This window comes from Alosa sapidissima, chromosome 14, assembly GCF_018492685.1.
Source record: "Alosa sapidissima isolate fAloSap1 chromosome 14, fAloSap1.pri, whole genome shotgun sequence".
NCBI lineage: Eukaryota > Metazoa > Chordata > Actinopteri > Clupeiformes > Clupeidae > Alosa > Alosa sapidissima.
In genome coordinates, this window is record NC_055970.1 from 32064396 (window position 1) to 32085021 (window position 20626).

Here is a 20626-nt window from a genome sequence, read left to right on the forward strand (position 1 = left end):
CTGCTGAGAATGTGTAGGCCAGTGGAGGTGAGAGGGGTCAGGTCAGGTCTTTTTTCTTTCTACCGCAGTAGGGCCTGAGTGCTCTGAGTGAAGAGAGTGAGAGAGGGAAGAGAGAGAGCGAGGGAGGGAGAGGAGTGATTATAGAGTAAAAGAGAGAGTGTGTGTGTAGTGGTGTACCTCCTGCTGTGTGCTGCTGTGCCTGTGGCTGAGCAGGCTGAGCTCGCCCTGCAGACGCTGGTTCTCAGAACTCAGGTCAGACTCCTGGGCCGACAGCCTGACCCTTTGCTCCTCCGCAGCCTGGAGCTCCAACTTCAGACGAGACACCTGCCTCTCCTCCTGCACCAGCTAACCCCAACCACCCACACACACACACACACACACACATACATTAAAGGTGCCATGTGTAATGTCCGCCAAAAATCAATTCATACTCCACATTCCATAAAAGATGGGGGCAGTATACCTCCAGAAAGTGAGCTGGTTTACCCTAGAGTAACAACCGAGACTCGTGTATTGCAATTTGGCTAGCGGTTATGTTGTCCGCATACTGCCTCCCATGGCCGAAACTGGTATTATGACACCTGTCGGGCTGTGGCTAGTAATTTAGCATGCTAATTCAGGTTGATATCTCTGCAGCACTATACCTTGTTATTTTTTTAATGACATCATTGCCCATATTTCTACTCATTCTTTTGATGCGTGTAGCTCATCTTTTGGATATTTTTACCTCAATTCTTACACATGGCACCTTTAAGGTTGATGTACAGCACAGTCATACAGCACAAATCTGCATAACATCCATGTCCATGTTAAGTGGAGAATGTTGCATACAGTACCTGAGAATAGCAGGAGGAGTACTGCTGTTGCAGCTGGAGCAGGTCAGCCTTGAGCTGGGTGGATCTGCTCTCCTGCTCTGCATGCTGGGCCTCCTGTAGAGGAGAGAGCACATCAACAGCGGGTTGCACGCTGTACCCCGCAGCACATACAACTGTGACCAACACATATCCAGTGCGAAATTCAGCCTCAATATATCCAGTGAGGATTTGTAAGTGTGAGACTGAACAGTGCACATGTACACAAATACATCTTCATTCGTTTCCTTTCTACTTACTGCAACCAATGTTTGTGTGTGGTATGATGTTTTTTTTTTTAGATGAGATTTGGTGGTCAAGGGTGTGAGTTCTCACCTGGTCCTTTAGTTCCTTCCTGCAGGACTTCAGCTCTGTGCCCAGACTCTGCAATGCATCCTGGGAGGCCTGCAGCTGCTGGAGTACAGCTGTGACCTTCTCCTCTTGGCTCTCCAGTTTCTCTCGGAGGACGCTGGCCTCCTGGACCGCAGCAACCATCTTTTCCTCCCGCAGAGCAAGCTGAAGGGACAGACCATATATACATTGACACAGAAGCTTCAGAAGCTAATGGTTTGGCAAAGAGCAGCTTTATAACTGATGCAGCACTTATCAGCAGATGATGAGGTACCTAAAGACCTGCTCTAAGCATGATTGCTAGCATGCATGAAAAAGGCTTAAAAAGTCAATCAACAGCTTCATCACTGACTGGCAAGAAAACAAAAACAAATCATTAAAACCCCATAAAATAAACGATATCAGTAATGATTTGCTATTATAGAAGATTAAAAGGGAGGACTCCATTTACTGCACTAATGAGAAAAATTGGCGGCTCTGCAGAAGGTATTTACTGCTTAGAGGCAACACCATCTCCCTGGGACACATTCGGATGCTCGCATGTGGGGTGATCTGCGGACCACTCTGTACGTTTTGGGAAAAAGTTCAGGGTTTATGAACCAGCTTCTGGTTGTTTGTCACTGTAAACGGTAAAGAGGATAATGAGACTTCACACCACTTTGGCTGTCCATGTCTGCAGAAATGGATGTTAAATTACCCATAATTACCGATGAATTAGCTAGACTCTTCTCTGTTTTCACAAGCATATTGATGCTTCTAAATGAGTACTGAAACACTATTTTCATGTGTGCTAACCAACAAAATCGGAAGATAAATACATTTTGCTTTCAGCAAAATATGAACGCAAACACAAAGAAAAGTACATGGCAGTAAACAGCATCATGTTAGACTGGGTAGTTTGTTGAGTGATGGTTACAGGCAATATTTGCTTGAGCAAATAGAAGCAATTGCATCATCCACTATGTAGCTAAATGCACCATGGCCTCCTCAGCATCACCTGCGCTCCAGGAAGAAACCCTGAGGGGCCACCACACTTCTCTGGGATGCACATGCACATGACAACGGACTGTATTAAGACTACACAGAGGGAGACAGGGGCGAGCAGCTACACTCCATGGCACAACTGGAGGTGTTTTGCTTTTTTTTCTGTGGGAAGTTGAGGGCTTGTTGTAGGAGAATAGTAATGGGCCAAGTGCTGATGAGGAGACTTTGGGTGGGAGGATCAGGTTGGGCTGGGGGGGGTCATTACTATACAGTAATTCCCTCTAATATTTCACACAGTGGTGTTATTAATGTGCCTTCTAAGCACAAAACGTTAATTAAAATAGTACAGATTTTGTGCATTTCATGCAAAAGAGAGAGAAAGAGAGAGAGGGAGAGAGATGGACAATGTGTGTGTGTGTGTGAAACCTAATTTCCTGTGCAGGTCCTGCTGATTGCACACGGGTGTTGAGCTGGTCTTAATTAGACCCCGGTGACCTGATGTGATGGAGCCTGACCATGTCCTCACATGTGCTCCCAGGACCCCCATCACTACCCACCCCTCACACCACCCCCTCCTCCTCCAGCTCCTCTCCTCACCTCTAATCTGCCCCCCCCCACTCTCCTCTGCACACCGTCCCCTGGCCTACAACCCCACTCAGTGCGGTGACTTACAACCTCACTCTGTACATATGTCTTTACTGAGGTATCCACTGGACCAGTAGCTGAAAGGGAATGAGAGGAAAAGAACAAATATATTTCATGATGTATGACCTCCACACGCAAACAGATGCAAACACACACACACACACACACACACACACACACACACACACACACACACACACACTGTTCACCTGTGTCTGCAGCTGCTGCAGGCTATCCTGCAGGCTGTGTGTGTGTAGGCCGAGGCTGTATCTCTGCTCCTCCAGCAGACGGAGGCTCTTGAGGGATGCGTCTCGGTCGCGTCTGGCCTCCTCCACATCAACCTCCCTCAGCCGCAGCGCCTCCGAGGCGGTCCTAAAGCCCTCCCTCCACTCCCGCAGCTCGCACTCCTGCTGCTGACGCCAGGTGTGCTGCTCCTGCTCTGCCTGCTCCAAGGTTACCTGCAGCTCCTCCACACGACGTTCACCTTGCCTCACCTGTGGGATGGAGAGAGGCACACACACACACACAGAAAAAAATGTAAGGGAATGCATGAACATATACACGAGTATACACAGTCATAATTATACGCATTAATAATTATGCACACACATGTAACAAACTCATTTACTCTCTCGTACACACGCACACACCCACACACACTTACAATCACACAAACACACATACAGATGCATAAATACACATACAAACACACATGCACTCCCACACACAATCATTATAAAAATAGGACTGTCAATATGACGGCCAGTAGTGAATTAGACAAGAGCTGCACAATGGTTATTTGTCCTGGCACTAATGAAAAAGCCATTGATATTCATCACAGCATGTCCTGTCAGCACACACAGGCACAAACACAGCCAGAGATAGCAGCACTAAGATAAAAGATTGTTCGCCCATGGATAAGACCCCACAGATGCGGAATGTAAACAAAAATACATACACCAAATCTACAACACCCTCACGCCTCGCGGCGCTAGGAACACAAAGAAACCCTGCATAGGCTGTCAGAGCCTGAGGTAATGACACAGTTTTAGATGGTTCTAAAACACACACAGGCACACACACAGAGGTATATCCACAGACACACACACACACACACACATACAGGTACACGCAGGCACAGAGACAGACACACAAGCATATATTGGTGTAATCTGGATTCAGGACAGGCTGGGGCTCCTTTATCAACTGGGCAAACATACGTTACAACAACATGTCTGCACTGGACTTAATGAGTTTTCACCATGGCATAACAGAAGAGAGAGGGGGGGAGGGGGGGTAGAGAACACGGAAAGAAAGAAACAAGGGGGAGAGAGAGACAAGGGAGAGAAAGAAAGGCCAAGAGAGTGGGAGAGAGAGAAGAAAGCAAAGGAAGAGGGGAGAGAGAGAGAGAGAGAGAGAGAGAGAGAGAGTTCTTTATGAACCACCAAACTCTTCTAGTGACAGGAGCGGCACATAAAAGTCTGCTGGAGTAAAATGAACGAGTGTAAGTAAGTGTGAAAATATACTGCGCCGCGCACCTCTGCAGACCCCTCTATTAATCAACCTGTCTGCACTTTGTTTGGAGAGTAATCTTGTCCAACCACCGGAGAAGCACTCAGCGGTAAGTGGCGGTTGGCTGTGCTTTGAAGGCCCTGCTTTATTGCGGTCCCAAAGCACAGCGAGGCAGCGCTGTGAAAACACTCCGTCTCCGTCTGCGCTCAACACTCCCGGCCCCGCCGACCCTCTTCACCTCACGCCGAGCACCGCACCGCACCGCACCACACCGCCTGCCGAGCCGCACCGCCAAGATCACCTCCAGCTCAAACACACACACACACACACAGAGGTACACACACACTCTCTCTCACACACACACTGTCTTTTTTCTTTTGTGCGTTTTGTCATTCGTTTGCCTTCCCCATCTCCTCTCTGATTAGTAGGCTGTCCACCCCACCACTGGAGCCAGTTATCTCTCTCCTCCTCCTCCTCTTCACCCTCCTCTTCATCCTTCACTGCTCTGCTCTCTCTTTTTCTGTCTCTCTTCATACCCTGCCTGACCACGGCACAGGTCAGCTCTCATTAGCGGGCCGTGAGGAAACCCTGCTCTGTCCGAGTTCATCCTTTCCTCCAACTCCCTGAACATCCCCCACGTTCTCCCTCACAGAGACACAACAGCCTCTCAGACTCCATAACAAACAAACAAACTAGGGGGCTTGCCCTTTACCCAAATAAACTCCGCAGACTTTTTTCCAAACTGAATATTTTTTCTTTTAAACCTCTACTTTTCTGTAGTTTTGTAAGACAAGTGTGTAATTTATTGGGGCTTTCATCTTTGAAATCTGGTATTTTTTGTCCATTTCCAAGTCTAATTCCATACTTTTCCAGATCTGTACTATATTGTCTGACAGGGTCAGAGATATATTTAGACTGCATATTACTTATGAGAGCTTAAGAACAGTCTTAGAGTCTTAGACTGTCAGAGGCTCAGCCCAGTCACTGTACAGAGTGCAGAGAGGGTAAACAGAGACCTTTTCCACCAGCTGAAGTTGCTCCTCTCGTGACCTTCTCACCTCCTCCGTAGTCCAGTCCTGTAGCGAAGATAGAGACCAGCATGCTGAAACTCTAAAAGCCACCATGAAGAGGTTCAAGAGTTTCAAGTACTGTATACGTGTATTTACTGAGGTATCCATTGGTCTAGTAGCTGAAAGGGAATGAGAGGGAAAATGTACATTCTGTATTGCAGAGAGGGTCTCTCAGAAAAATTACATAGAAGTGACAAACACTTGAAACATCTAGTTGTTGTTGTTGTTGTTGTTGTTTGTTCCGTATCCTAAAATGCATTAGAAAGTGTTTTTCAAGTCAACGAACGGACGCAAAGTGTGGTCTGCTACAGTAAGTGTGTGTGCATGTGTATGTGTGTGTGTGCGTGTTAAAACAGGGGAACAGGATGACACACGGGAGTCAAGTGTGGCACATAAAGGGCCACAAGGTCAGGGCAACAAGATGAAGGCTGCTCTTGCTCATTCTGAAGCATCCACCTTTTCTTACATTAACATTATATTCTGTGTGTTCCCTCCTCTATATGACATTATTGTCAATACGCCTGACCCCGCTGTATAAATGATTCCATTCAACATTGATCACATACAGAGGAGGCAAAAAAGAGACACAGCAAAAGAAAGAGAGAATAGAGAGAAGAGAGAAAGAGAGAAGAGAGAAAGAGAGAAGAGAGAAAGAGAGAATAGAGAAAGAGAGAAGAGAGAAAGAGAGAATAGAGAAAGAGAGAAGAGAGAAAGAGAGAATAGAGAAAGAGAGAATAGAGAAAGAGAGAAGAGAGAAAGAGAGAATAGAGAAAGAGAGAAGAGAGAATAGAGAAAGAGAGAAGAGAGAAAGAGAGAAGAGAGAAAGAGAGAATAGAGAAAGAGAGAAGAGAGAAAGAGAGAAAGAGAGAAGAGAGAAAGAGAGAAAGAGAGAAGAGAGAAGAGAGAAGAGAGAAAGAGAGAATAGAGAAAGAGAGAAGAGAGAAAGAGAGAAGAGAGAAGAGAGAAAGAGAGAGGTCACGTATGAGGCGTGAATGAGAGGCCAGGGTCAGGGCATGTTAAGGCCCTGTGCGTACATCTCTTAAAGAAATGACAGAGAAGTAACACTTGAAACTTTAAGTTAACAGCGTGTCCATTGTTCCATTTGCTTCACTTGCTCTGTATCCCAAAATAAATGCCTTATATCAAGATATACATATACTTTCTGTATATTAATAGTCATGGAGCGACCGCCAAGTGTGGTCCGCTGACAAGGCTGGTGAAATATTGAGGGGCTAGGGGCTAACGCAGAACTCAAGACTTGAGCGTGTGGCCTTTGGAGCAGATAATGGTAGACTTACAGGACACGGAGGGGAGACCGCAGTTCATAGTGAATTAGGAAAGAGGCTGACCACCCTCTTAGGGATAGCACAAGTCCAACTCTAACAGCAGAATTTATTAGGATGAGCTGGGCCTCTCTCCTCATTGGTAGAGTGTGTGTGTGTGTGTGTGTGTGTGTGCGTGTGTGTGTGTGTGTGTGTGTGTGTGTCTGTGAGTGTGTGTGAGTGTGCGTGCGTGTGCGTGCCTGAATGTGTAGATATGTGTATGTGTGTGCATGTATGCGTATGATTGTTTGTGTGTGCGTGTGTGTGCGTGCATGTGTATGTGTCATATGTGTGTATGGGAGTCAAGTGTGGCACATAAAGCACAGGTCAGGGCAACAAGATGAAGGCTGCTCTTGCTCATTCTGAAGCATCCACCTTTTCTTACACTAACATTATATTCTGTGTATATGACATTATTGTCAATACGCCTGACCCCGCTGTCTAAATGATTCCATTCAACATTGATCACATACAGAGGAGGCAAAAAAGAGACACAGCAAAAGAAAGAGAGAATAGAGAAAGAGAGAATAGAGAAAGAGAGAGGTCATGTATGAGGCGTGAATGAGAGGCCCAGGCTTGGGTATGTCAAGGACCTGTGCGCTAAGGCAGCTCCAGCCTTTTGTGCTGGCGGCGATTGTGAAGAACGGTGAGAGGGGGGCGGTGTGAGCTATCAAGGATGCCTCTCGCAAACACAACAAAAAGAGCAGCTCCAGGAACAGATGGGGCTCTGGATGTGGGGGCTTCTGTGTGCTTGGACTGACCTTCCCTGTTTAATTAAAAAAAAGTGTGTGTGTGTGTGTTTGTGAAACACTTTTTGTGAGTGAGTGAGTGTGTGTGTGTGTGTGTGTGTGTGTATGAGGTGAGATGGTAGTGGGTTGAGATGGGGCAATTTGCAGGGGTGTTTAGTGGGGGTCTGACCTCCCTCTCCTGCTCCAGTTGTGCCAGTGTCCGGTCGACTTGGCGCTGAAGCTCCTCAATCTGGGTGTCTTTCTCTTGCTGCTGCTGCAGAGATGTACACACACACACACACACACACACACACACACAGAGAGAGAGAGAGAGAGAGAGAGAGAGAGAGAGAGAGAGAGAGAGATAGAGAGAGAGATAGAGAGAGAGATAGAGAGAGAGAAAGGCAAACTCATACCACAAGGACACAAATAGACAAGGACAAAAACAGGCAAACTCACAAAGACACAAGCACACAACACACACACACACACAGGCACAAAGTAGAGGTGAGGCACTCGGGGAGCTGGAGTGTTGCTGAACGTGTCAGCAGATGCCTTTGCATAATGCATATCACACCTCTGAAATGATCCATTAGCAGTTTGGAGTGCGAGGGGCGAGGTGTGCTAAATAAGCTGACTTGACACTATAAGAGTTACAATATCCTCTCTCCACGGCAGGCAAAGGCACCGCAGAACGCGGGGGGCACTCGGTGCCAGAGCACACTGCGGGGAGGCCTGTCGTATCCCAGCAGGCTTTTGGGGAGTCGGAGGTGTCACAGGGAGAGGGAAGAAGAAGTGAGAGAGACAGTTCCTTCTCAGGAGTGTTGTAGGCCTCCACTATCTGCCCCCCCCCCCTCTCAATCACACACCGCACCACATGCAACACACACACACACACACACACACACACACACACACACACACACACACACACACAACATACAAACACACACACAAACACACACAAACACACACACACACACACAAACACACACACACACACAAACACAGACACTGATTTATAATTTTAATATCTCTAATTTCCACCGAGGCGCCCGCTTTTCCAAATGTCATTTTCCAATTTATGTCAAACCGTGTGACCATTTTTCTTAATAGCGCTTATGACAAGCTCGGCGGCGAGGCGGATATGCAATTCAGATGGAGTGTTTTACAGGCACAGGAGCAGACGCCGCTCGCTGTTTATGTGTTTGTCTTTATCAGACGCCCGCTAAATGTTTTGCCGAGCAGTGGAAAAAAACTATGGTGTGCACAAAGGGGAAAAATACATTAGTTGTACAGGCTGGAGGGTGGAGGGTGGGGTAAAAATGGCTGCAGGCAAGAAAATAATAACTCAGCCATAAATCTAATAATTACACTTATCATAATAAGAATTATGATGGCAGTAATGACAATCTATTAAAATATGCATTAACATTAAAGGCAGGGAGCGGGAACGTAGGATGGCTCTTACGATGGCTATTACGAGAATATGTATGTTAATTAAAGCAGGGGCCGCCCCTTTTACGCACTCCCATATCTCTGCCACTAATGGGGTGGTAGGGTTGAAGGTGCCAGGGTGCAGTTCTGTGCCTACCCTGCGAGTGGCGCTGTGGAGCTCCTCTCGGGTCTGGTGGAGTCGGGCCTGCAGGGCGTCCCTCTCGCTCTCCCACTCGTGCTCTCTGTTCCGCAGTTCCTCCCATGTCTTCTGGACGCTCCGCAGCTCTGAAGACTTGTCCTGCAGCTGTGGGGGTAGAGTGCATATACAGACACAGACATTACACTGAGACAGGAAACAGACATTCTCATAAATACTCAGACTCGCTTGGTGAGAGAGAGACAGACAGAGAGAGGTGAAGAGATATACTGTACAATTCCAGGGCAAAGCCTAACTCTGAATACAGTGCATAGAGATGTATTTATGAACTTGATCACCACCAACTATTACTCTATCGGGCGGTGTGAAACTGCGCGAGAATGAGTGTGTATAAAAATGGCTTGACCTATTCACGCTAGGATATCAATTGGAGAGTATTAATCAGATGGCTGAAAGAGCTGGCCAGCCTTGAGTCATTTCCTGCCTCTTACGAGCTCATTGAAGGTGTTGGCTGGCCACCCAGGTCAGCTTGTGAGGTACCACTGGGAGTGGAAATGGGTGGACTAAGGATCTAAGTACGCCCCCTACGCTGGCACAGCAGTCTGGCCCGAAGAGAGGAGAGGGAGGGAGTTCACGTTCAGCTTCAGGAGTTTGTTGGTTTGTTGTGATTGCCACACATGCCCTGCCCTGGTCTTCCTCCTTAGCTGGTGGGCAATCGACTGGCATCTAACAGCACCCTGGCTTCTGGCCTGTATCCCTCCGCAGAAAAAAAAAAAAAAAACAAGAAAAGAGGGGAAAAAAGCCCTAAAAATACCAGGAACAAGTTGTCGGAAATGAAATTTCAATTCACCCAGTCCCTTTATACACTGGTGCGGGAGCTTGCCGAGCAGAGAGGAGCGGGATCAATAGTGTTTAGACAGCAGAGCAGATTTTCTAAGCGCCGGATCAATAGGAAAGGGAGAGGAAAAAATACCCCAGCTTTTCTTTGGGTGCTGTAGTAAATACGAACAAATCAGTGGCCTTAGGCTAAATGGATTGACCAGCTGTTTCCGACACCTGGGCTGTAAATACAGATCTATTCAGAGGGGCTCTGATGGAGACCTGAGAGTTGGGGATGGGGGGTGTGAGGTGGAGACGGACTGCCACCGCGCTCCACTAACTCTCCCTCACACACAAGTGCGCGCGTGCACACACACATGTATAAGTATACAGAAATGGGTTGCCGGTGTGTCTCTATCACGGTCTTACCACTAGCAGTTGGAAACTCCAATTAGTCAAAGTAGATATTGGTTTAGTGTCGAATGATGAAAATGACTATTTACACTACTGCTGGTACACTACGTCTGAGTTATAGTTTAAAATGGGAGAAGTAGCACCATACTGGGATGAAGTCTTGTTTGGTAGATGACTAATCAGTTTCTGTTGGCTCATGTAATGCTTTTACCACTGGTACACCAGAAGAAAAACATCAAAAAATGAAGTATGGCGCCATAGAAGGGATGTAATTTAAACTGGAGTGGGGGGAAAAAATGAAGACAAAACTTCAAAACAGCAATATGAAATGCCTGTTTCAATATCAAAGCCACTCTTCGGGGAGTCAGAGAGATGGAAAGAGTGAGAAACTTTGAAAAAAAGAACTATAAAAACTCATCACTCACTCAAAGCCAAGACAAACAGTGTAATGAGGACTATTAGAGGCTTGTAGCTGACTGCTCACTCTTGCCCTTGTTTGGACAGAGTGACAGGAGTTGAGAGAATGAGAGAGAGAGAGGGGGGACGAGACCCCTGTGCCACACCTCCCTCCCTCCATCTCTCTCTTCTCTCCGTTTCTCTGTTCACTCCTCCGTCAGAGGGGGCTTGTCCATTACGAGCAGCCACAGCAAAGTGATTTATAATTGCCCCCATTCTGCCAGTCAGTCACTGGAAGGAGAGAGCGTCGCTGATGTGAAGAGGCTTGGCGGAGCGGCGGGACTGACAGGCGGCATTTGGTCGGGGCGTGGGGCTCTGACAGCACCGGAGGCCAGCTGATCCTGCGGCGCTTATTTTAAGCATCCAGACTGAGCAGCCGAGATGTGTCATCAGAGCCCAGATAAGAGCGACCCCCACCCCACTTTATGCATTTAAAAATAAAATAAAATAAAATAAATTAATATATATGAGGAAGATAGAAAGGACTTTTTGGAGAAAGCTGTCGGGGTGGGGGTGGGGGGTGGTGTGAAAGCCAAGCTTTCAGGGTGCCGGGGCACTTGCCATGATTAAAAAATGATGTGTCACTTTCAAGCCGGTGACAGTGCCTTTCCGCAATGCAAACACTCCGAGTGTCTTTGGGAATCCTGCATCTCTGGTGTGTACACCTGTACAGAATGTTGGTGTCCTTGGGTTCACAGTAAAGGTTAACTTGTTTTTTTTTACAGCATCTCTTGGCAAGCCACACCAAACATCAGGGTCAGCTGAAATGACTTCCCAGGTGCATTTACCTAAATGACCTCTCCGACTCAATCCAATCATACCTGAAGCACCCATAAGCAAGCCACAGTGGCAATAAAAAACATTCTAATGCCCTCCCAAACTATTCTGTTACCTCCCTGTCAGAAAGAGGCATCCTGCCACAAGTTATGCTCATGCCCCTCCCTAAACAAACAAGCTATAAACGCCAGCGCGGTATGCACAAACGACTATTAAATATTTACAGCACTCGCAGTTAATTCAGCCTTGCCCCACAAAGGCCCTTCTATATTTTTTGTGTTGTGTAATGGGATTGTTTTTAAATATTAAAACAGTTCGTCTTGCTGAATGTTCGAGCATGGCATGCGAGTGGCTTGTTTGCCTTTCAACTGTGGGTAAAGCTGCAGTGTCTCACCCCTCTGCCTCAGAGGAGTCATCCAATGACGTGGCTGATCAAATGGGCTTCTAGCAAGGGCCCTGCCTGCATCTTAGAGCTGTTTTGTTCACTCTTTGGGTGGGCTTTATGGCCATGAGTATGCATGTGTGAGTGTGTGTATGTGTGTGTGAGTGTGTGTATGCATGATGCTTTGTTGTACTCTAGAGGCCAGCATGTGTGATCTGACATGCTACAGTACACACAAACCGATCTGCATCCACGTGTGTGTGTGTGTGTGTGTGTGTGTGTGTGTGTGTGTGTGTGTGTGTGTGTGTGTGTGTGTGTGTGTGTGTGTGTGTGCCTGTGCTTGTCTTGTCTGTCAGCGCACCCATTATCTATAGCCCAACTCCAACCTTTTATGTCAATAATAAGAATCTGTAATTGTAATCACTTACATTGTTTTTCCCACAAAGCATTTACAATATGGCGCAGATGTACATGTTCATTTTCATCTGTATATGATCTTACTGAACGTTCCCCTTTCAATGGACTGTGACAACAGGTACTGACACTGACTCTAGCTGACACTAGCTGAAGGTTGAAATAATGTGATTCCAATATGTTGTGATTCCAATGGCTTTAAATATCAAATGTTTTAGTCATGATGAAATACAGACACATTTATAGGCATACACTCTTCAGGAAGCTGTTAAATGTCTCCTGGACATTATAGTAGGATCACTATACAAATACTGTTTACTGGAAATGAAAATATCATCAGTAAAATGTCAGCAAAACACTCATCTAACATGATCTAAATATGGACAGTAATACTTATGCATGGACATGATGATAACAAAAAGCAAAAAAGTTTGAAAAGTTTTGAGTAAATAGCAAATAACAGTAGAACTTTTCTGCAAAACATAGTCCTGTTTATGAGGAGCTCGGTATTTAAAACAAATTTTAGTCTATTTGGGACACATCAACAACACTGATTCTAAAATTAAGTTTGTATATTTCATAATTTTGTTTACAGTACATGATCAATATGAGCAAGCCAAAGAATCTTCAGCATCTGACCACAATCTGTGACCAGCCCCACATAGCCGGCAGAGCAGCATGTCAGGTATGTTTATCAGGCTGGAGAATGCAGACTGCAGGCGGGGAGATAGGGGCTATTGAGCATGTTTATGTTCCAGGGCCCGGGCCCAGGCTCCTTAATGCATAACACAGGGGCGCTTCAGTATGCGGGCGCCCTGGGGCTATTCTCAGAGTGGTCTTCACTGCGCAAACACAGGTGGCCTCTAGGGGGCATGAGTATGTGGGGCAGGTGGGGGTGAGGGTGGTCGAGGGGCAGGGACAGAGTGGCTGAGCCCACGAGCCCCATGCAGAGCTCGGTATAATATGTCCATACATCAGAGGGCCGTGGCAGACAGTGATTCACAGGCGCAGGAGCAGGCCAAACCGCTGTGGTATTAGCTTTAATAATGCAGGCGCGGGTTAGCTGCTCACTCTTTCCTGACAAATATGGGCAAATCAATTAATTCCACTGACGTGCCCCTCCACCGCTGCCACCGCGCCTGCCCCAAAAGCACACACATAAATCCAACATGGCCCCCTCTGCTTTCTTATTTTGTTTTTTTGACAGTCGGCCCGACACAGGGAAATCATTTCTTGTATTTATGTTCTCGTTTTAAAAGACGGCTCAGCCGAGCAGAACATTTGTTATTACTATAAACTTTCAATGTTTAGAAGGTTAAAGAATTCAGTAACAGAACTGGGGGAGCGCAGCCCGAAATGAGGCCTGGGATTAGCAAACAAGGCACAGCGTGAGCAGATGTTTGACTGACTAGTGCAACAACACGCACAGACCAGCAAGACTAACTCCACTGACAAAGCCCTGCTCTCCTGCTCTAATCACATACATAGCCATTAGAAACAGCCTATTACACTCTCATTAGGACTGTTTACAGGGAGCTATTTGCAATAATTAATGCCAATGCCATGAAACACATATCACTGAAACCATGACAACTTTCCTGCAATGGGGATTTTTTTTCATGAAATGAATGTTGGAAAACAGAATAATGGCTACAATATCTGAAAAAGCACTTATAATTTAGGCTCAAACAATAATAGCAAAACAATAATATAGCCCATATTGTATTATTTCTGGTAGGAAATCATTAGGACATGCAGAAGAGAGTGCCTCAATGAGCGCAAAGCAAATTTGGAGAAGGGTAAGGGGTAGAGAGGCATGGAATGGAGCCAGCTACCGAAAGCCAAATCAAAATTGTGGAACCTTCTGTAACAGACCTTTACCTGGAATTAATTTTCCTCTCTAATGAAATGTTTCTCTTTTCTAACTTCTTGTCTATCAGTGCTCAGCTCATAAATATTGTCTTATTATTATCGTCATTTTTTTTTCTCCCCCCGATATGCCAGAGAATTCAGAGGCAATTACTGAAGTGACAGGTGAAATGGGAACAGAACTGGAAAAAAAAGAGAAAGAAATGAACGGTTGCCATGGCGACGGGCCAAGAGAATCAGATTGCATGTGTACTCAGTCATGTGACCCACCCCACCCCCCACCACCACCACCACCCCTCCCCAGCCCCACTGCACAGTGTCGCACAGAGCCTCCCAGAGCCGACCAGAGGATACTTAACCTTAATAGCTGCCAGCAATCGCCAGCCCATCCACCTGAATTTATTTGCTATTTCTGTCCAAAGGTCAGGTGGTTCAGTGTGTGCATGCGTGTTTCTTTGCGTATGTGTCTGTATGTGTGTTGCTTGTGAGGGTGGCTGAGTGTGTGCATGTTGTATGACTGAAGATCACGCACACACACACACAAACACATGCACACATCCACCCCCCCCCCCACACACACACACACCTTCCTCACCAAAAGATGTAATTACGTGAAAAAGGATGACACCATACAGGTTGTGTGCTGTGGAAGTCCTTGTGGCAGATTTACAGCCTGCGGAAATAATCTGCATTTGGAGTAATGAAGTCTTTAATGCTGGGGGGTGATGTGAGGGCCGTAAATCTGCGGGTGGCAGGGCCCAGGCGAGATGGGAGAGAGGTGCCTGATGTGTTTGCTGATATGTTCGCTTTAACAGCCATCTTTAACATGCTGTTAAACCCTCAACTCACCTCAGCACGGTTTTTTCCTCGCATTTGCTTATTCCCAGTTGCCTGCTTGTGGCTTGTATTTACTATTCACTGAGGGTGATCACAGTAAATAATAATAAAGGCCTGTTTTGTTAAGCTTCTAAAACAGATTAGCATATCACATTAGGATAAATATAATTAAGATGATAAAGATTACTTTCATTGTAGAACAAAAAAGAACATATTGCAACATGCTGAAGAACAACAAAGAGCCACACACACGGAGACAACAGCAGTAAGCGCACGGAGATGAGTAAAGGTGACAGTACAAGGCTCCAGCGCAAACTAGTAGCAGAGCCCAAGGACAAGGCTTTTTCTCCCCGCGCCTCAATTACTGCTGATTAGCATTGATTTAGAAAGGAGGGGGGAACAAACAAACAAAAACAAAAGGAGAGCTAATCAGGGATGCTGTCAGCGGATGATATGAAAGCGCACCAGGCTACGAGGCTTAAAATAGCCCCGTAAACGCACACGCAAGTTCAAATGCAAAACCGAGAGGGGAAAAAAAGACATGGAGATAGAAACAGAGAGCGAGAAAGAGAGAGAGAGAGAGAGAGAGAAACTATCCCACCGAAGCAATTACAGAATCTAATCAGGGTTTTCTGCATGAAGGTACAGCGTGCCTATCTAGCTCCCATTTGCATCATAACACAGCGTGCAATATTAATTTCCGAGTTTGCTGCTTATTGGAAGTGCAAAGTATGAAAAGCCATTAAGGACCGCAAATGGGAAAGCAATTTGCTGTCACACGGATTCGGCTCTATTAAAGAGAAAAATCTTGTTAACCATTTGGAATTAGAGTCATTTGGCGAGAGGCATTCTGCTGCAGTCCACTAAAATAAGTAATTATGCTCCCCTTCTCCCCCATTCCCTCCATCCCTCTCTCTTTCATTTGCAGGGGGCATGTGGGGTGTGGGGGGGGGTGTGGGGCGGAGTAACGCAGGAGAGGTGGATGGGGTTGAAGGGCGTCAGGGGTGAGTAAGTGGATGCAGAGGCAATTAGAGTTGGTAGCTATCTGTTTGGCTAATGCACACCAGTTTTGCACATCTTTCCTCACCTACTCCAACACAAGCTTGCCCACATACTATACACACATGCATATCAAAGGGCTAGAAAGGACATAGATCCCTTTCTGAACTCTATATTAATATCACCAGGCTTTACTGTATCATAGCTATTATCCAGAGAGTTCCATGGATTAGTCTGGTAATAGACTAATAGACTGATGATGATTCAGCATCATTATTATTAAAATAATTAATAGTTTGAACTACCAGCATTCCCCTACTTGCATTTATACAGCCATAGCACTGATCATCCTGTTACCTCATGCCCATATTCTTCTCATAAACCTCATTTTTTACAGTCTACAGGATGCTTTCGGGATGATTCATCTGTATGACCAAAGCCTATGTTAACTGATAGTTGAGAGAAACCATCTTGATGTCAAACACCAGATCTCTGTCTGAGGCCATCTCCGGATAACCCCCCTCCCCACCACCACCACCACCACCCATTCCTCCACCTTTATGTCTGAGCACCCAAACTGTTCTACCCTTCCCAACCCCCCTGCTGCTGCTGCTGCACTGCGCGGGGCAGATTTATGGCTGCTGGGGCTGGGAGGCCTGCGGAGTGTTTTATGAGGGGGACCTGCAGGACCTATTAAGGTGGTGCGGGGTGCTCTGGCCCCCGGCACTGGGTATCGATCGCCCCCCGAGTGGGAGCGAGAACAGGAGCGGGAGTCCGAGGCGGGCTCCCCTGGCGAGTTAGAGCCCTGAGCAGACTCCCACAGCACCAGAGGACGGGGCTATGTGAGGACGGCACCTACAGCAATGGAGTGGCAAAAGCAGGGGAAACAAATGCACAGGAATGAAACATCCAGCTTTTCTCCTCTTTTAGGAGAGTAGGACAAGCGAGCTGGAAACAGTTATGCCTGGGTGGTTAGTATGGGGAGGGGAGAGAGGGGGAGAGACATGGAGCAGGAAAGAGGGAATGAGGTGGACAGAGAGAGAGAGATAAATGGCTATCTGAGGGGTGGCAAATGATGCAGGGGGGTTCTGGAGCTGATGAGGAAAGTGTGTATGTGTACATGTGTGGGTGTGTGTGTGTGTGTGTGTGTGTGTGTGTGTGTGTGTGTATGTGTGTGTGTGTGTGTGTGTGTGTGTGTGTGTGTGTGTGTGTGTGTGATTGTGTGTGTGCATTGTGGGAAGCTCCACAGCCACTGCCCTTGCTCCACAGTGAATATGGACTCATCTCTCCTCTGCACTAATTGCCAGAGAGTGCTGCTGCATAACAAGCAGAGACAGAGAAAGAGAAAGAGAGAGAGAGACAGAGAGAGAGAGAGAGACAGAGAGAGAGAGAGAGAGAGAGAGTAGAAGGAGCATCTGCTGCAGAAGGAGCGTCCAAGCCGAGAGGAAGCCATGGGGAAAACACTCATCAGGAGGAGTGAGCTCCAGTGTGGCTCATCCAACACACACACACACAATCCAGGAAGTAAGTATTTCCATGAACCTATCCCTGCAGGTAGAGGCATCCCTCCACCCGAACACTGCGTGGCAAAGATCTCTGCGTATAAAACAGTTATTTCTAGTCTATTTCTAGTATGGATATACTGCAAACGCACTCATAATGTACAATCGCAGTCCACCATCTCTTGACTGTAACAAAATAATTCACACAAACAAAGGATTGCATTGCAGTGGTGCAGAGTTAATGTCCATTTGGCTCCAGTTCTTCTGCACTCCAAATGAGCCTGGCTACCCAGCATGCCTCAGTGGCTCCCTAACCAACCGCAGGCGGCAGGGCAGGCTCCCCTGCACCTCCACTCCCACTGCGGGCCGAGCAGAGCAGAGCAGAGCCGAGCGGGGCCAACACACACTAACACACAGCCGCTGCCGCACGGCCTGAACAAACAAAGTCCAGCAGTCAGACTCAAAACATAGAAACCTGTGGCGAGCAAAAACCACTAGGGCAGCACGGGGGGAAAAAGAAATAATTAACAAAGACTGGGAAGGAACGAGAAACGGACAAGAGAAATAAACAAGGAGAAGTTTAGATGGCTGACTGCAGAGCACCCCACTAACTGCTGGTGGTGGTGAAGGTGGCTGTAGCCCCCCCCCCCCCCCCCATAACCCCCTGTGGCCAGAGTGCGACTCCTGCGGCCCGAGCTCATTACCGCCACCCTCCTTCACCCCACCCCAAGCACCCCCGCCCGCAACCCTGACATTAAGACATTTTCCAGCAGGATTAATTGAAAGACAGATTAAAAATAAATTAAGAAAAATGTGTTGCAGAATGCCTTACACGCACTTCATAAATCATCCGCTGGAGCCAGGAGCGCGAGCGCACAAGGCCCCGTAATTAACTGCACACTATTTATTTTATCCTGACGCCAGAAATTAGAATTCAGACACAGAGATTATATTAGGAGTGTCTGTCATGCGGAACTGCTGCAGGATGTGCAGAATATTTTAAGGGTACAAAGAAAGAGAAAAAGATGGGGGGAATGGGAGGGAGGGGGAAAAAAAGACAAATTCACCACAGCACTGGAGAAGCAGGATTTACAACAGCAAACACATTTACTGTACCGGGCCAAATGAAAAAGTCAAGATAAAAAAAGAATGTGTTTTGAATGTTCACATTATGAAAACGTATCATTATCCAAGTGCAAAGGGCATAATGAGAGGAAACGGTCTGTCTTATGTAACTGGGCAGGTTTTAGAATCTCACCAGAGCGCTACACTGGAAAACTGTAGGAACGTCACCGCTGTTTCAGTGCTTTAATAAAACTCATCTAAAACCGAAAAAAAAAAAAAAGATAACTAGAAGCTCTAGAACTTCAGATCTGAGCCAGAGGTCTGCTTGTGTTTGTGATTCTTTCCTCCTCCTTTTTTCTCTCTCTCTTTCCCTTTCTCTCTCGCCCTCTCCCTCTGGGGTGGTCCTGCCCCTTGTATACCCCGCTGTGCCAGGATGAGACCACTGGCAGCTCCAGCCCTGGCCACACACTGCCTCCTCGTGGGCACCCTGCCCACACTGGCACGATGCCAGGCCCCCTCTCTCCCCTGCCACGCTGAGCGGCCGAGCCGAGCTGGCACCAGGCTTCCTGCTCCTGCACTCTCTCTCCTGACGCCTCTTCTCTCAGAGAGAGACCTTCCCATCTCTCATCAATCTGCTGGTTCACACTTCTAAAGCATCCGCTGCACCAGGCCCTCCAACCACTCCATTAAAACGCACTAAAAGTGTAAGGAACAAAATACGCTAATTTGATGAAAAATGTGCCAGGATTCTCGAGGGAGCCATCAAGTTCTGCTTGATGTTCATACTGTATGTGTTGTACCCTCTGGTTGCAGATACATTCAAAAGTCTTCATAAAAGCGTTATTTATTTATCTTCGCTTCTGCAGCGGAGGGTCAGACCTGACCATGTTCAGAGATAGCAGTTGATATGACTAATAAGTCGTTTAATAAGTGGTTATGAGCCCACTGTCTCCAGAAGGATACTGTTAAACTGATGTGTGAAACTTCAGTAAGGGGCCATTAAAGAGTAGTTTTAATGATTACTGGATCCTATACTGATCTCAATGGCAATGTGTCAGACAGAGAGAGAAAGAGAGAGAGAGAGAGAGAGAGACCTGAGTGATTGGGATTTGTTTTTGCCTCTGCAGATAAACTCACACTATTGTTTAAATGTGATGAATGTTTGCTGTCTCCATTTACTGTGAAAACCTAAATCTTACATCACTATTGGGCCCAAAAGGACCCCAGTGAAGCATATCAGATTGACGTATGTCATCAAATCTACGGTTGTGTTACAATAAAAGGGAAAGTAAAAACTGTTATCCGGAGATCAGTGTCAAAATAGTCAAAGCAACAAAATAAGCTTTTGACCATCTAACTTCGGAGTCTACTACTAGCTATCTTATCAGATCTATACACTCATAGAGTCACTTGGTGCAGTATAATCATAGGTCACATGCTACAGGGTAAGTATTGGCTTTTAGCAGATTGATTTAAAAACAAAGTCAGATGGCAAAAACTGGCTGTTCAAAGAGCATTAATGTCATACAATATTGAATCTTTTGTACCTTACATTCAAACACTGCTTTCCACATCTGTCCCACAAGATAGTATTGTGAGATTCTTTGCAAATCTACCAGAATAAGAGACATCCAAAATCCTTTTTTAAGGAATCAGTTTGGGACCTGCCAACCATCAGGAGTGCGAAAAATCTACTTTAAAATGGGTGTCCCTGTGGAGAAATGGTGCCAGACTAGTGCTGGTGCTCTCTCTCCCCCCCCCCCCCCCCCCCCTCTCTCTCTCTCACTCACACACACACACACACACACACACACACACACACACACACACACACACACACACAGAGAGGGAAAAGCATCGCCTGGGTTTTGCTCTGGGGCAAGGGAATGCCGCTTGTGTGTCCACACAGGGCCAGTGATCTCATAAGGCTTTGGCAGCGCCGACACACACACCTGATGGAGATGGCTGGGGCAGAGAGAGAATGAGAGAGAGAGAGAGAGACAGAGAGAGAGAGAGAGAGAGAGAGAGAGTGATG

The 20626-nt window shown here is 46.7% G+C and overlaps 1 protein-coding gene across 14 annotated transcripts in view; it reads right to left on the minus strand.

Moving 5' to 3' along the window:
- Positions 1–20626, minus strand: part of LOC121681319 (trichohyalin) — a 145616-nt gene that overhangs the window by 37157 nt on the left and 87833 nt on the right. For all 14 annotated transcript variants that reach the window (XM_042060999.1, XM_042060994.1, XM_042060997.1 and 11 more), the window contains 7 exons: positions 9058–9204; positions 7654–7737; positions 5360–5419; positions 3041–3325; positions 1188–1367; positions 837–929; positions 178–345 (listed from right to left, as the gene is read on the minus strand). In XM_042060999.1, the coding sequence (XP_041916933.1) occupies positions 178–345; positions 837–929; positions 1188–1367; positions 3041–3325; positions 5360–5419; positions 7654–7737; positions 9058–9204 (1017 nt within the window). The remainder of the gene's footprint in view (positions 1–177; positions 346–836; positions 930–1187; positions 1368–3040; positions 3326–5359; positions 5420–7653; positions 7738–9057; positions 9205–20626) is intronic.